The sequence below is a fragment of the Vombatus ursinus genome, unplaced genomic scaffold (genome assembly GCF_900497805.2).
Source record: "Vombatus ursinus unplaced genomic scaffold, bare-nosed wombat genome assembly UNPS02014837.1, whole genome shotgun sequence".
NCBI lineage: Eukaryota > Metazoa > Chordata > Mammalia > Diprotodontia > Vombatidae > Vombatus > Vombatus ursinus.
This window is the reverse complement of record NW_020954615.1, coordinates 5553056-5570290: the sequence shown is the minus strand read 5'-3', so window position 1 is coordinate 5570290 and position 17235 is coordinate 5553056. Positions and strand designations below refer to the sequence as shown.

Here is a 17235-nt window from a genome sequence, read left to right as displayed (position 1 = left end):
GTACTTTAACTCATTAGTAACTCTGGGAGTTAGGCAGTTTGATCTCTTGACCACTGGGGAGAAATCAGGCTCAGAACTATTGAGTGACTTGCCCATTGTCACAAGACTAGTATTGGTCAGAGGCAAGAATCTAACCCAACTTTCTCCTGACTTCAGATCCAGCACTCTATCCCAGAAAAACCATCTGATTAGATTCAATTAAAACAAGCATTTACTAAGTACTTACTACATGCAAGGCATGGTACAAAACCAAAACCACCATCACTGCCTTCTTACATTTTATTATCTAGGGGTTAAACCATATGGATAGGTGAATGCAAAATGCATATCAGTTAAACACAACATAATTTCTGGAGAGTGGAAACAACTGGAGGAAATGGGAAAGATCTCTTGTAGGAGGTACTTCTTCACCAAAAGGAGGTAGGGGTTCTGAGAGGTGGAGGTGGCCAGAGGGGGCAGCCTTAAGGAAACATTGTGGCAAACGGAATGTTGTGTATCAGGATTGGCAAGTAGATCAGTTTGATTTAAATTCAGTGTATGAGTTGGGGGGGGGGTAATAAGTAATCATTCTGGAAAGACAGATAGGTGGTGAAGGGTTTCAAATGCCAAATGGAGGGGCTTTCATATTTATCATTACAGCAAATAGGGAAACCCTGAAGCTTCTTGACTAGGGATATGATGCAGTCAGATCTGCCCTTTTAGAATACTGTGAATTAGTAAGTGTATGGATGGACTGGGGAGGAGAGAAGCTGTATGTGGGTCAACAGGCAGTCAACAAGCATTTATTAAGCATTAGGCACTATGCTAAGTGATATAGTTGCAAATATAAGTGAAAGGAAATAGTCCTTGCCTTCAAGAAGCTTCCATTCTAATGGGGAAGACAACACACAAAAGAAAACTGAAAAAGGGTGGGGGAGTATCTAGAACCAACGAATGATGGAGAAGTCCAGAAGAGTGCAGCCTGGACCAGTTACTGCATAACCTAGGCAAGAGATGATGTGTTTTTGATCCACGTTACCTACCTCATTGCTGCTGTAAAAGTGGATCAGAACCATAGGATCTTAGAGTTGGAAGAGTCCGAAGTCATCAAGGGTCACCTGTCACTTACTACAAATGGCCTTTCTATTATAGCTTTTCTTGGTGATGACATTACCTCTTGAGACTGCCTACTGCAATAGTGAATAACCTTAGCTGCTAGTGTTCTTTCTTAGGGAGAAGTGAAATCTGCCTTCTCGTAACTTCCGCTCCCTAGCAAAAACTCATTCTTCGGACCTGTAGAAAAACAGTCTGTCTCTCCTTCCCCATGATAGTCCTTCAGATATTTAAGCACATTCATCTTTTTTTCTCTTGAATTTCAGAATTTTTTTGTTCCACAACTGAGTTTACTAGAGCTCCCACGGTAAGGACACAGTTCACTGATGCAGATTGCCAACTCTTGTTTAAATTGCAACATTAAACATTTGCATTGGGGATTGAGAGATTCCTCAACTTGTGTCAATCATCATAGAGCTAATAAGAGGCAGGATCTGAACTTGGGTCTTCCTGACTCCAGGTGAAGCTAGATGGTGCAGAAGATAAGAGGGCGGGGCAGCTAGATGGCCCTGAAGTCAGGAGGACCTGAGTTCAAATCTGACCTCAGACCAAACACTTGACCCTTACTAGCTGTGTGCCCCCGGGCAAGTCACTTAACCCCATTGTCTAACCAAAAAGAAGAAGAAGATAGAGGGCTAAGTCTGGAAGACCCCTCTGCCTGAGTTCAAATCTGGCCTCACACATTCATTAGCTGTGTGACTCTGGTTAAGTCACTTAATCTTCTTTGGCTCAGTTTCCTCATCTGTAAAATGAGCTGGAGAAGGAAATGACAAACCACTCCAGTGTTTTTGCCAAGGAAACTCCAAATGGGGTCATGAAGAGTTGGACGTAACTGAACAACATGAAGATAGGTCTTCTGTGCACATGCCAAGTTGCCTTTCCTGACCTTTTCATAACTCTACTCTCACAAATAAAATTGCCCTGGACTAGGGCTGGACCTCAAATATGGCATCATTTCATGGGTTAAGAAACCCCAGTCACTAGTCTAGAAAAATCCACAGTACTCTGTAATTTTGAACAATTTCTCTAATCAAAAAAACAAAAAGGTTTATTTTTCTCCCTGGTGCCATGAAAACTCTGCTCAAGGCACCTTCTCATCTCTGGAAGTTCATTAGGGCTGGATTGCAGAGGGAAGCTGATAAAGTAAATAAAAATGCTTTAAAAGGGGGGGGAGAAGAGAAAGAAATCTATTGTGCCTTCACTGAATCTCTTCCCCAGCAACTGTTACCTGTTTTATCATTCATACCAGGCGGGGGAGGAAAACTAGCTCGCTATTTTGAGCCTGCAGATGAATAATAAGGCACTGTACTGAACCCCGAGGATTAACCATTGCTCTTCCAGAGAATGCCAACCCAGAATTATAGAATGCTAGGAGAAGGAAGTTAGCTCCCAGTATCACAGATCTCGGTCAGGAAAGGGACCAGCTAGTTTAGCTCTCTCATTTTACAGAAGAGGAAACCGAGGGCCGGGGAGGTTGAGTGAGTTGCCTAGGGTCACAGAAGTAGTAAATTTCAGAGCTAGGATTCAAACCTAGGACCTCAGACAGACAGGACAGAGTCTGCCTGACCGCTCTAAATCTGGTGAACTAAACTGCTTGGAGGAAAAAAAAATATGAAAGGAAAAACTCTGAAATACTTCAAGACTTAGCCACTAGGAGCTTTTCTGAGAAGCTAATGCAGTTGGGACAGCAGCACTGACTGTCAGTACCTGCTCTGCATTAGCACGCTGCTCTCCGAGGTTTTAAAAGTCAATCACAGCGACGTTCTCTTCGTTTAGAAATTCAAGCCACTCTCCCCTGGGCCCTTCTCTCCCCCACTCGCTCTCAGAACTTAGCAAAGTTCCTGGCACATAGTAGGCCTTTAAAAAAATGTTTAATGACTCACTCACTCACTAGCTTTGAAACCATATGGACTACAGGGCAACTAAAAACAAACCAGGAAAATCCAAATGGGACCAAGTTTAAAGCAAAACTGGATTCGGAGCTGGAAAAAAAAAAATGTGCCTTCATTCCAGGAGGCAACTTTCCCAGGGGGTCGATTTGTGCAGAGAAGCAGGGACACCAAGGGATTAAAGACACCGGAAAATTGCTAAGGCTTTGGGGAGAAAAAAGCCTATGGCTGCTGGCAGGGGATGGAGTTCTTTGCATAGAGATTTCCTCCCTTGCCCTTTCTGGGTTCTGAACTACTCCGGCAGTCTGATGATGCCTATGGTTCCTCTCTCAGAAACATTCTTAAATTCATAAAATAAACTGCGTAAGGTTACAAAGGAAACTAGTTATAATGAAAAAGATGCAAGGGTTCCAAATTCACGGACACCCTGAAATCTATCCACGGTAACCTCTCTGGACCACTAGTTAAGAATGCGAATTTTAACCAGTTCTACACCTCGTTCTTCCAACATCCTGGGTTAATGGATGTAGAATACTTCGGTTCAGACCCCCTGGAGAAACCGCAGCGTCTCAGGGAACCCGAGAGCTGAAGTAAGAGTGGGACAAGGCATTTTAGTGGGGTTGGCTAGGTGGGCGGGAGACAAAAGAAGCCGAGGCCTCTGGGGTCCCCGAGGAAGGCACCAGGTTGGCTAAAGGCAAGAGTTCCACGGCCCGGGCGAGGAGCGGAGAGCGAGAACTCAGAAGATGGGAAAGGGGAGATGGCACAGCGGGTGGGCCCAAGCGAGGAGGTGAAAGGATGGGGAGCAGGAAAAAAGAAATGGAGGCTAGGGAAAGGATAGTCCAAGGCGCTGCAGGTTGGTGGAGAGGCGAGGAGCCCAGTGGAGTTGCAGGTGGGGGCTGGGTGGGGCAGCGAGCTCCAGACTCCCCTCCAGGGCTGAGCTCAGCCTCCCCCTCTCTTTCCTCCACCGTCAGGCTTTCTTCCTGCCTCCCGCTCTTCACCCCGCCCCCCCCGCCCCCCAGAGTTGCGCAACGCCTTTCTTCGGCTGCCGCAAGGCGCCGGCCACCGCCCCCCGCAGCCAGGCGAGGGAGGGCTCAGAGGCTGCGTCAGTCCCGGCTCCAGCATAAAAGGGGGCGGGCGGCCAGCGGCGAGCCGCACACAGCCACCCGTCCTCCTCCCCTCCCGTCTCCTCCTCCCCGTCTCTCCTTCCTCCGTCTCGCCGAGCAGGCGGGCGGGCGGGCAGGCAGGCGGCCGGCCGGGACCCCACCGACCCCCCACACCGGCAGCATGAGCTCCTTCGGCTACGAGCCGTACTACGCCACGGCGTACAAGCGGCGCTACGCCGGCACCGCCGAGACCCCGCGAGTGCACATCTCGTCGGTGCGCAGCGGCTACAGCAGCACCGCGCGCTCGGCCTACTCCAGCTACTCGGCTCCCGGCTCCTCCGCGGCGCTCTCCGTTCGCCGCAGTTACTCCTCCGGCTCGGCGTCGCTGCTGCCCAGCCTGGAGAGCCTGGACCTGAGCCAGGTGGCCGCCATCAGCAACGACCTCAAGTCCATCCGCACGCAGGAGAAGGTGCAGCTCCAGGACCTCAACGACCGCTTCGCCAGCTTCATCGAGCGCGTCCACGAACTGGAGCAGCAGAACAAGGTCCTCGAGGCCGAGCTGCTGGTGCTGCGGCAGAAACACGCCGAGCCGTCCCGCTTCCGCGCCCTCTACGAGCAGGAGATCCGGGACCTGCGGCTGGCCGTCGAGGACGCGAGCGCCGAGAAGCAGGCCCTGCAGGGAGAGCGCGATGGCCTGGAGGAGACCCTGCGCGCGCTGCAGGCGCGCTACGAGGAGGAGGTGCTGAGCCGCGAGGACGCCGAGGGCCGCCTGATGGAGGCGCGCAAGGGCGCCGACGAGGCGGCGCTGGCCCGCGCCGAGCTCGAGAAGCGCATCGACAGCCTGCTCGACGAGATCGCCTTCCTCAAGAAGGTGCACGAGGAAGAGATCGCCGAGCTGCAGGCGCAGATCCAGTACGCGCAGATCTCCGTGGAGATGGACGTGTCCGCCAAGCCCGACCTGTCCGCGGCGCTCAAGGACATCCGCTCGCAGTACGAGAAGCTGGCGGCCAAGAACATGCAGAACGCCGAGGAGTGGTTCAAGAGCCGCTTCACCGTGCTCACCGAGAGCGCCGCCAAGAACACCGACGCCGTGCGCGCCGCCAAGGATGAAGTGTCCGAGAGCCGCCGCCTGCTCAAGGCCAAGACGCTGGAGATCGAGGCGTGCCGCGGCATGAACGAGGCCCTCGAGAAGCAGCTGCAGGAGCTGGAGGACAAGCAGAACGCCGACATCAGCGCCCTTCAGGTGAGCGCCGCCCGGCCCGGGGCACCCGGGGGGCCGCGGGGGGCGGGGCGGGAGGAGGAGGAGGAGGAGGGGCGGAATCGCGCGCGCCGGGTGGAGGAGCCCCCCCTTGGCGGGTCTGGCGCGGGGCGGGGCTCCGGAGGGCGAGGAAGATGAGGCCCAGGGCGATTTGGTAGCCGTTTCACTGTGCCGCCTCGTTTGACATAAGAGGAAATCGAGGCGCGGGAGAGGCGGGGTGATGTACCGAAGGGAACGACGTCGTTAGCAGGGAGAATGTTTTCAGAATTTCAGGTCACCCGATTTCCATTACCAAGGCTTTCCGGAGCGCCACTTTAGAGGCAGAATCAGTATCTAGTGGGGAGGGGCGCGTGAGGAAGGAAATCTACAGCACTGCAGATGTTAGAGCTTTTGGGGAGGGGGGCAGGTGGATGGAGGTGGGGGTCGCTGTGTGCAAGTAGGACGCTGAGTACTTTTTTTCTTTTGGCACGTCCCACCCTGGCTCTAGGTGTTGGAGGAGGAGAGGCTGAGAAATGGGGGGAAGGTGCCTTCTGCACCCTGAGTTGTACTATACCTGTTTGCCCAGTTAGTAAATGTGTCGAACATTCCTCTTCCCCCGATAGGTGGCAGTGGTTATGAATTTATCTCCCTAACTCCTCCCCCTCCCCCGTACACACATTCATCGAGTTAACTCGATAAAGCGGTCGAGTTAAGTGACGCTAACTATAACACACGTGCCTGTCTATAGAAGGGAGGCAACATACCGGAAGACTGTAGTGATGTATGACACCAGAGGAAGACAAGAGGATGTTCCAAATGTCTTTAAGTCTGGACCGAACATTAAAACAAGGACAGCCCTTGGAGATTATCTATTCTAAGGCTGTCAGTTTAGAGATTTATTGAGATGATTATGATTATTGCTGTTGTCAATAATAGTTGGCATTCATATAACAGAGGAAGCCTGTCTCAGAGGCCGGGGGGCCGGCTTCCATGCCAGGAAGATTTGGGTTCGAGTTCTGCTTCTGACTCCCATGAGATGTCAGATCCTGGTCAAGTTACTTAGCATCTTAATGCCCAAGGTAACTCTCTGAGACTCTTAACTGTCGGAAAATACTGCTCTGCAGAGATAGAAGCAATTTTCTCACCTGTGAGTTCCCTATACCAAAAGAAACTGAGGGTCCTATCCCCATGCTGATTTAGTAAGTGTTTTAGTCAGCAAAATGCCTCAGAGGAGAAATAGGCCTGGAGGGGATGGTGGCTTACTCACCCAAGTCCTGACTGTTGCTGAAGAAGAGATTAGTTGGCTCTCTACAAAGCACTGCAACACTTCATCGTCCTTCTATCTCTGGAGCTCTTATCTTGGTCACCATTAAGTCTAATTCGAGACTTGCCCAATGTGGCCCTGCTGGCTTCCTTCCCAGATGCAGGGAAAAGCAGGTCGAAGAAAGAGCTGGGCCAATGTGTGACTGACCCCCAGGCCTCTAGTGGAGAGTGGGCTTGGCTAGTAATGAAAAAGCAGGCTTTTTCAGCCAGTGCCAGGAGGGGTGGGGCAGGTCCAAGGAGGCAGCCTCTCCCTCAGAGCCTTGGGGATCTAGCCGTGACTGTGCAGTTTGGGAGCTGGCATAGGAGAATTCAGGAAGGTTCTGGGGCTTCGAGGGCACATAGCCACTTCTGAGTGAACAGAGCTGAGAATGGAGGTAGACAGATAGGCCGTGATGTGGAATCTACCACTGAAAACGTGCTAGGATGTTCACCCCCTTTTTTCAGAGCAATATGCTTGGAGAAGAAATAGAGGTTTATGTCCCAGGTTCTGTTTTGTCACTCCTGACAGGATACAATTAACAAATTGGAAAATGAATTGAGAACCACCAAGAGCGAGATGGCACGCTACTTGAAAGAGTACCAAGATCTGCTCAATGTGAAGATGGCTTTGGATATTGAAATTGCAGCCTACAGGTATGAATGGGGGAGGGGAACATCTGCAGCAGTTATTAAGCTTGGGGTCAGGGTAGAATTAGATTGCAGGTCAGGCTCTTTGGGAGTAAGACTCATCGTTCTGAGACAGTGTGGACAAGTCAAGAAGACCTGGGTTCAGACCCTGTCTTAAGCACATACTAGCTGTGTAACCCTGGGCAAGTCACTTAACTACTTTGTGCCTCGGTTTCCTCAATTGTAAACTGAGTGGGTCGAATTCAACAGCCTCTAAAGTTCCTTTCATATTTAAGTCTATGACACTGTGATCATTTTAAAGTTTTGGTTGGCAGTCAAATCCCAAGGTAGTACCGTTAATACCTTTGGTTCCTTTTGGCTACAGATGCTCTGTCTCAGGTTCTGACCTACTTTCCTTAGAAATGCATAGATGGTGGAGGCATGCTCTAAATCTGGATATTGACATTTATTTTTAATTGTAATGGGCAGAATCAGATCTCCTGGCACATAGTAAGCCCTTAATAGATATCTGTTGACTGACTGTCTTCAGCGAGGGAATAGCCAGCCCTGTAGTGCTCAGTTATACTCCCAAAGACTCCTCCTTTGCTTAAAGAAAAGGAATTGGGATTATTCACCTAAAAAAAACAAACCTTAAACATCAAAGGATGTTTCTAGGTGTGGCTTTTTAAATATGGCTTGAAAATAAAATTGCCGTCAGACAGCTTGATTATCCAAATTTAAACCATTACAAATTAAACCTCCCCCCCCCAAAAAAAATCAGGCCTAGCTACTAGGGCTGCTTCAAGTTCAGTGTGATTTTAATGGGGTTCTCGTGCCTGCTTCCTGACTCAGGGAGAAGTACTGCTTTTTCAAGTGAGAATAGTTGCTGAATTTCAAGGGAAGAATAAGAGACAGTGCCCAGTGCAGGGGAAGGAGAAAAAAAAGTCATTGCAAGGCTGAGTATCTTTATTTTAAAGACTTTCAAGGGAGGTCCTTAACCTCCGAGTAGCAAAGTTTTAGACATCCTTTGACCAATAAGATTCTTTAGTACTTAAGAGTTTCCCATCCTTGACGATGGAAAGAGGTGAGCATTGGAAGACATGTAATCTTCCCTTGGAATCCTGCCTTTGCTGCTTACATATCTGGGGGACCTTAGTCAAGGTCACAATGAGGAGTCAAGGGGAAAACTGCAGAGACTGATGAAGGGTCTGTGGAAGGAAAGTGTTCCTAACACTGTTTCTTAATCTGTAAAATGGGGTCAGGGGATTTTGAATTAGATAATCTCTGAGGTTCCTTCTAACTCCAAGTCAAAGATCCTGCGACTCTTGAGTTTGATTTTCCTCAGTCTCTATTGTTGAGGATATAGACTTTAAAGAATGATGCCATGGTATTTAAAATTTGATGGGTAGGAATTTTATGTATTCCAGTCTGACTTTTGAATACTATTATTTTGGAAAGTTCTAGCTAGAATTTGCATTACTCCTTCTGCCTTTGCTTTTATTAAAAAGCAAGGATGGTTCGAGAACATGCTGTTGTTGATTTCCAAACACATGCTTCTCTTCCCCACCACCCGCCATATTTTTTGATCCTCAGGAAATTATTGGAAGGTGAAGAGACCCGCCTGAGCTTCACCAGTGTTGGAAGCCTAACCAGTGGCTACTCCCAGAGCTCCCAGGTCTTTGGGCGCTCTGCCTACAGTGGTCTCCAGACCAGCTCATACTTGATGTCTGCCCGCGCCTTCCCCTCATACTACACCAGTCACGTCCAAGAGGAGCAGGTTGAGGTGGAGGAGACCATTGAGGCAACCAAGGCAGAGGAAGCCAAAGACGAGCCCCCCTCTGAAGGAGAAGGAGAGGCTGAGGAAGAGGAGAAGGAGGAGGGACAAGAAGAGGAAGGAGGTAAAAATCAGATTCACTGGAAAGGAAGCTAGAAAGGGAATCTCCAGGGTTTCCTGTATAAATGTGGCATAGTCCAAAAGTCCCTGAAATTAGAGGCAGAAGACTTGGGTTCAATACCGACTTGGAGTCTGTTGGACCTTAATGATTCAATTGACCTCCTGGGCTTGTTTACTCTTCTGGAAGTTGGGGATGATCATTGATCATACTTCCTAACCCCAGCATTGTTAGGAAATATCAAATGAGACCTTTGCTCAATGTAGAATGCTAGTATGAAAGGGAGCTGCCATTAATTAATTTGGTTTAGAATGTCATAGGCAGAAAGTAACCTGGAAGAAGGTAAGACAATTGTATTTGTAGCTGGAGGGGAAATCCAAGGGCATCTGGTCCAATCTCCTTAACTTACAGAAGTGGAAATATTGATTGAACCTGATACTTTCTGCCAAACAGGTTTTAGTCATGTATTTTCTGCAGTTATCAGTAATATGAGAGAAGGCCATTTACACGGCTTACGTTTCCGGGAAGAAAATGGAGGTGGACAAGATTTTAAAAAATGGAACATTCTCCACCGATTTCTTTTTCTTAAAATTTGCTCTTCATTGGTATTGTTCTTGGCACAGTAACCTCTGTTATAATAATTGGTACAATAAGCCACTGTTCTACATGTCCCAAACTAGCATGTGGGATCAGGTGCTAAAAGAGAGGGAAAGTCTGCAGGAGTTAGTGCTCAAGAGGATTCTGGCTTTGACTCCCCAGAAGTAAATTTGTTGCCTTTTTCAATGGGCCTCCAGTCTCCAATGATGAAAACTCATTCAGTAAGATTGTTCAGTGGGTATGCTTTTGAAAAATGGGAATGAAGTAGGCAGTGTGAGTACTGGGATAGAATATTCTGGTGTAGTATAGAAGTGGCTCTGGGGGCAGAGGATCTGGGTTCAAGTCCTGTGTCTGACAGTTGCTATGGGGATGACCTTGGGCAAGTCACCTGGGTCTGAGTTTCCTCATCAGTAAAATGACCTAGTTGACCTCTGAAGTCAGTTCTAGCTTTATGAACGTATGACTCCAAAAGAACTCTGATGCGTTTATTTTGTGACAGTGGCATTTGGACAACGCAGCCCTTGGTAGAAATAATACTGAGAACCTAGTCGAGTCTGACATGATTTGCCTCTAACTGTGATATTCCCTTCCCCTTGTGTGCCTTTAAAAGGTGCCAAGGATGAATCTGAAGACAAGGAAGGAGAAGAAGAAGAAGGCGGTGAAGCTGGAGAGGAGGGCGAGGCAGCTGGAGAGGAGGGCGAGGCAGCTGGAGAGGTAGAAGAGAAGAAGGAAGATGCTGCTGGAGAGGAAAGCGAGGCAGCTGGAGAGGAGGAAGAGAAGAAGGAAGAAGAGAAGAAGGAAGAAGAGAAGAAGGAAGATGCTGCTGGAGAAGAAGCTGTAGAGCAGAAGAAGAAAGATTGAGTTCTGTTTTCCTTGACTATTTCAGGTTTCCCCCCAATCAGGTCAACAATCCCACCACTACGCAATCTGTTGAGCACTGAATGCTGTAAAGAATAAGAAACCACATATTTAAAAAAAAAACAAAAACAAAAAACAAACCGCTAATCTGAGATGACATAGATTGAAAGTGATTGTTGTGCTAAATGTCTTCCCCTATGCAAGAGTATTTGGTGTGCTTCTTGATAGCTTCCCTGGCTTGCTGCCAGACTGTGCATGGTACATGCTTATGAATTCTGGGTTGATGGCAGTATGGATGATTCAGACATATACATTTAAAAAAATGAATAAACAAACTCTGATATAAATGTTAAACTTGATGACAAATATAATCTTTGGAAACCTTTGGTGGTTAGAAAATAATGACCCCAAGTTATGTGCAATAACCAGCAAATAAAGGCATCCTGGAACGGCATTATAATCCCTTGTTGTGGCTATTGTGTGTTAATCAAAGAAAGTTGCAAATATGCATTCAAGCGATGTGCAGCTGATAAGTCAGAAGCCAGGCTACTGATCTCAGAATCTCACGGTACCAAAAAAAAAATGTATATATATAATTTTCCCTTTTCTTAAATAATACATTTATCCCCAGTTGGTGCTTTCTAAGGAACTCAAAGCTTAAGCTATCATTCAGGAATCTTGCCTATCTCTCCCACCCTCTTCCTCCTCCTTACCCTACCTCTCTCCACCCCATAACATTTCCCCAATCCTTCTAAATATCATCAGTAATTAACAGAAAGAATAAGAGGGGGGAAACCTCCTAGGGCTTTCTCTAGCAATACCAGTGTGCTGGTCTCAGTACAAAGTCAGACATTGTAGCTCAGGGAAAGGGTTTCATGGTGAGATCTGTGATAAGATGGACTAAATACACCCCACTAAGCAAATGGGCACATGAGACAGCGCCAGTGAGAAGTCACCAATGCAAAATGGGTAGACAGTGCATCTTAACATGCCCAACAGTAAAGAGCTTTTTGCTTTTTTCTTTAATTGGTCCAAATGCAACTATGATGTGCAGACAATAAACAAAAGCAGATCATTATTTGTGTTTAAACAAAATGCCTAAAGATATGGAGATCAGAAGGCAAATCCCCCCTTACATCTTGCCTACAAACCTGAACCAGTGGTGATTCTGGGTTTTCAGCTTAGTTCCTGGCCTCTTTGTTGCTGCCTTGAAATTCCACAAGCCTCTTAACTTTAAAAACATTTCAATAAACAATTGATGCCATATGTAAAAACAACTATTGGTACCGAACAGAGGCAAATTCCACCCTGATGTGGGTCCCTTGGATAATACTTTGCATATATTAATTTGGAAATCTAGAGGTTCAGAGGATGATTCCAACTGGTTAAGAACTTCATTTAAATAAAACATTCATAGCTGTCCATGCCTAGCGTATCCTATGGAATCCTGATGCTTGTATGGTATCTAATCTGCTGTGGGTTAGAGCAGAAGTTAGTGATTATATGTTTTTTCTGCTTCTGTTTTTAAAAGCTGATTTATCTGCTGATCCCCCCATACTTGTTATTGTGCAATTGATATCACTTTCAGGGGGTGGGGGAGCCAATGCTTATACCTGCATTTTATCTGCCTTCATTTATATGCTACACTGTGCTTTCACCTTCGAGACTCACTTTGGTCAGATATTTCAGATTAAAACTGTTAGCAGGCAAATGCATTTTCTGTCATGCTGTGGTTTGAACCTGAAAGATCTATTGTTGACAGGCTTCTGCGAAGATACCTCTATGGATAGAAATTAAACTTGTTGCATTTTTGGTCTTGGAAAGTAGGTTTGGAGGACTGAGTGCTGTTAATAGCAAAGTGATATTAAAATGGAACTTTAGTGCAATAGAAACAGTGGGATTTGAGAACTGTTTGAACCAAGTTTGAAAGCAATGACACATTGTATCACCCCTCCCCCATCCTGTGTGCCACAATAAAAATACATTAAGAAAAAAATATGGTGAGTAGACTTTGTTATTTTTGTGGGAAGAATGAACCATCATCTCAGAAAACAGACAGAAAACAAAGTTCATGGAAATGGCAAGTTGGATCTAGGCCCACTGCTCAGGGAAGGAAAAAGGTGCTGATTTGAGGGTTCTGGGATGTGGGATCCTAGCTCTGCACGATGTTCTTGCATAACTCTAGGCAAATCTTCTTACCTCTCTACGCCTCAGTTTGTTCATCCCTATGATGGAGCTAATTAACTGTTCTTGAAGGTTCTTTCTCATACATTCTATGGAAAATTCTGCCACTTCTGTTGATGGCAACTTTTGGTACACATAGGACCTTTTCCTATTACTTTAACCTTTCCAAAGGTAGGTCAAAGGCTATTTAGTCACGTCTTGTGTGCTATTCCAAATTGCTTTCCAGAATGGTTGTATCTATTCACAGTCTACTAATACTGCACTGATGTGCCTATTTTCTCACAGTTCCACAGATCAATGGAAGAGATTAGGTACATAACATATAGAAATGAATATATCTAGTAGCTTAATATTCAATAAACACAAACAATCCAACTACTTGGATAAGGACTCACAGTTTTATTGAAGAGACAATTAGGTGGTGAAATGGACAGAGTGCTGGGCCTGGAGTCAGGAAGACCTGAGTTCAAATTTGGCCTCAGATGCTTACTAGTTGTATGATCCTGGGCAAGTCACTTAGACTTCTTTGCCTCAGTTCCCTCATCTGTAAAAGGAGCTCGAGAAGGAAATGGCAAACCATTCCAGTATCTTTGCCAAGAAAAACACCAAATGGGGTCACAAAGAGTTGAACAAGGCTGAAATAACTGAAGAACAACTTTAATAGGAAATGCTGGAAAGATTGGACAGCAATATGGAAGAAATTCGATTTAGAGCAACATCTCACACCTTCTGCCAAGATAAGCTTCACATGGTTCAGTGGATAACCTACATATAAAAAGTCACATCCTGAACAAAAATGTGCAGGGAAACAGTATGTATCAGATCTATGGACAGAATCAAAACTCATGACCCAAGAGTAGAGAGGATCATATAAGATACAGTGGATAATTTTGATTCCAGAAATGTAAAAGTTGTTTTGCACAAATAAACACAACAAAACTAAGATTAAAAGGGAAGCGAATAATTGAGAAAAATCTTTCCAGAGAGTTTCTTTGACAATAATCTCCTCTCCAAGATATGTAAAGGATTAATTCAAATTTATAAGGATAAGAGTCATTCCTTAATTGAGTTCTCCATGGAAGAAGCTCAGGCTATCTGTAGCCATAGGGGGAAAATGCTCCAAATCACTACTAATTAGATAAATGCAAATTAAAGGAACTTGTATTCCTCTGAATTCAGGTGGCAGGTGTAATGAACTGGGCCTATTCTTGTCTCTATCCTATTCTTGTCTTGCACTTGGAGCTTGAAAGGTGATTAGCAGGAGAAGGTAAGTTACAAAAATGCAGTTAGAGGGTGCTTCCCAAGGCTGTGATGGGAAAAATGGAATCAAACCTTGACTCTGTAATGTGGTGGCTGTCAGATTTTTTTTTTTAGGAAAATGTGCAGCTTTTCTAAATGATTCTGCCAGATCTTGTGTGGTCCTCAATCCTTACTAACTCAGAAATGTTAATTAGTAATAGGAGAGAGGCGTCAAAGAATGGGGGGGGGGCTAAAACAGCTGTGCAGATGCTGAGGCAGTACTAAGATATGGAACAGGCTGCAATGTTAGTGATCTCCTCTCCTCTTTCATCTTCTCCTTCTCCACCTTTCACCATTTCTTTCCATTTCAGCAGGGAGTCCAGGTAAACCTCCTCTTCATTTTCTACCTGACTGCACTTTTCTAGGCTATCCCATCATATCTTGTCTCCAGTCCAACTTCTTCCCCCCATCCGACTCTGATTTTCTGCTTTCTTTTATGTGTTGTTTTCCCCTGATTAGGTTGTAAGCTTCTTGAGGGCACGGACTGGTTTTTGACTTTCCTTGTATTTCTAGTTTGTAGCACATTGCCTGGCACATAGTAGGTGCTTAATAAATGTTTACCGATCAACTGTTTGACTAGAGAGTCCACAAGTCTGGCCATGGTAGATGGGAGTATGTGGCACAGTTGACCCCCAAGTCCAGCACACTCCCCATCATATTCCTACTTCTTGTGGTTAATAAGGATGTTTGGCACTTTGGCAATGTGGGGTGTTAACTTTCTCATAATTAAAGACCTTTGTTCTTACCTCTAGTCTCCCCACATACCAACTTGAAAATGGAGCACAGTCGCAGTTCTGTTCTGAACACAGAACCAGCAGGAGGTCTTTCTGGGGCTTGGTGCCTCATTATTTCATCCCCCAGCTCAGTAGTAAAGAAGAAAATCCTAGCTAAGTACAAGTCTATGCCTTGATCTGCCATGGTGAGTGAGAGATTCACTAATTATGTGTGATCTGGGCTTGGAAACTTATTATCAATTCGCCACAGGACTTCATTTTTCTTTTTTTCCCCTGGTGTCAGAGAAGATTATAACTCATGAGAGGAAATAAAAGTGATCTCACCTATTAGTATTGCTTAATGGAAAGAGGATTGTATTTAGATTTCAATCCTGACTCTTCCACTTATTATCCATGTGACCCCGGGCAAGTTATTAACTTCACTTGACTCCATTTCCTTTACTGTATATGAGGAGGGTGAACTAGAGAGCTCTGGAGGGTTCTTCCATCTGGGAAATTCACCATCTTTCTAAGCCTTAGGTTTTTCATCTGTGTAATGAGGGGGTCATATTAGATGGCCTCTAACATCCGTTCCATCCCGACACCTATGAACATCACGAATGTTCTCAGGAGTCTGGTCCAAGGGAGACGACTCAAATTTGGAGTTAGGAGAGGTCAGCTCAAACCCAGGCTCTGCTGTTTTCTACCTGTGTGACCTTGGGTAGCTCACTTCATCTCTCTTGGTGTCACTTTCCCTCTTTATAACAAAGTTTTCAGACTAGGTGGTCCCTAAGGTCTCTTGTAGCTTGTACCCCTTCCTAATCATTCCCTGGAGAAAGTAATAAGCAGAGGAGTTGGGGAAATCAAAGGACAGTAAGAGGTAAGGTTCAAGGTCATAGGGGCATGGCTTTGAGTTGGGGGGAACATTAGAATCCAACTACCTACTTTTATAGATGAGAGCCAGAATTTGAATCCATGTCATTTGACTCTAAATCTCACCCATCACACTACACACAGGTTCATCTTCAGTATCACGGGCTTGTTGGAACTGTGAGGAGCACACAGTCTCTTTGCTCTTTGTTATCACTTTCAAAAACCTGTGTCTTATTACCTTTTCCCTCCAACCCCTCCACCCTTTGAGGGTAACACCATTCAGAGTTCTCACCCCATACATACTGTGGAGGTTGTTTTCTACCAGCTGTAGGTCATGCATTCTCTTTCTCAAGGACTTTACAGTCTCCCTTTCTTCCTGTACCCCTAACCTTTTCTTTATATTTGGGTACTTCCATTTATTTGTGGGTTTCTTCCTAGTTAATAAACTTCCCCAGATTCCATGATCTGCTCCCAAAGTTGCACTCCCACCCCAATCACTAACACTGAAATTCCTCTATCTGACAACATCCTCTTTTCCTTTGACCTCTCCTACCTATGCCTTCATATCAAGCCCAGATCACTACCCCTACTCTGGGCTCCCTTTCTTCCTTTCAGAATCTTGACCCTATGGATAACTAGGTCAACTAGTCATTTTCCCTCTGTGTTACTGTTGTTCACTGCTTTCTAAATCCCAACCTTGGATGACTCCCACTATTCATTTGCTCCCCTGTATGCCTCGAATCTCTGAACTCTGATAGAACCCACAGCCATGCTAAGCACCCTACAAATTTTTTTGTAATTTAATCTAAAAGGGGCTCTCACTATCACATGCTGTTCCCTTTATTCTCCACACGTCTCACATCATATAATCCAAACCTTATCTTCTCTCCTCATCCTGATTACACTACTACCTCTTGACAGAGGATCTTAAACTTCCTTGAAAATATTGAGGTGACTTATTTGAGGGTCCTGTTTTCCTCACTTCTTCATTCCCAATCCACCTCTATGCCATGTGCATTGTTTCCTCTTTTGCTCTAGTCTTGGATATAGAGGTGACCCCTCTCCTTAAAAAATGCCAAATTCTCCTACTTTGATCTTATCCCTTCCTGTTTGCATCAGGAGTTTTCCCCTTATATCATTTCTCTCTCTCTCTCTCTGTCTTTCTCACTCTCTCTCTCTGAATCTCTCTCTCTTTCTCTCTCCTTTCTTTTCTTCTCTTTCTTCTTTCTCCACATAGGGTATCATACCCTTACCTGCTGAGGATCGGCCTAAAGGGAACATAAATTTTATTCTCTGAAGCTTTTTTTTGGGGTCGTTTTGCTTTTTTTCCTCTTAAGGACCAGCACTAACCCTAAGTCACTCTGGTCCTAGACGATTTCCTACTTGGTCACTGTTTGGGGCCTGATTGACACAGAATGAATGTAAATAACAATTGTGTCTGTTTTGGCTAGAAAACTTGAGAGTCTTCCCCTCCTATATTTATTTTTTTAAGAGGCCATTCTTTGCCTCATTTTTTAAAAAAATTAAGCTTTAATCCTTGAATGGGTACTTCATCAGTCAAAGTGAGAC

General features: G+C 45.6%; 1 protein-coding gene across 4 annotated transcripts; it reads left to right on the top strand.

Moving 5' to 3' along the window:
• Positions 1-4265: 4265 nt before the first annotated feature.
• Positions 4266-11057, top strand: NEFL (neurofilament light). 4 transcript variants are annotated; one of them, XM_027839984.1, is made up of 5 exons: positions 4266-5327; positions 7153-7277; positions 8844-9158; positions 10345-10436; positions 10542-11057. In XM_027839984.1, the coding sequence occupies exons 1-5, from the start codon at positions 4266-4268 to the stop codon at positions 10598-10600; spliced, it is 1653 nt and encodes a 550-aa protein (XP_027695785.1). In that variant the 3' UTR covers positions 10601-11057. The 4 variants fall into 4 exon arrangements, with proteins under 4 accessions (XP_027695785.1, XP_027695784.1, XP_027695783.1 ...); XM_027839983.1 differs by having other exon boundaries at positions 8844-9148; positions 10425-11057; XM_027839982.1 differs by having other exon boundaries at positions 8844-9148; positions 10410-11057.
• Positions 11058-17235: the final 6178 nt, after the last annotated feature.

Coding starts and splice junctions, on each gene's coding strand:
- NEFL (XM_027839980.1), top strand. CDS start 4,266: ATGAGCTCCTTCGGCTACGAGCCGTACTACGCCACGGCGTACAAGCGG. Junction 5,328..7,152: donor CCGACATCAGCGCCCTTCAG/GTGAGCGCCGCC, acceptor CACTCCTGACAG/GATACAATTAACAAATTGGA. Junction 7,278..8,843: donor ATTGAAATTGCAGCCTACAG/GTATGAATGGGG, acceptor TTTGATCCTCAG/GAAATTATTGGAAGGTGAAG.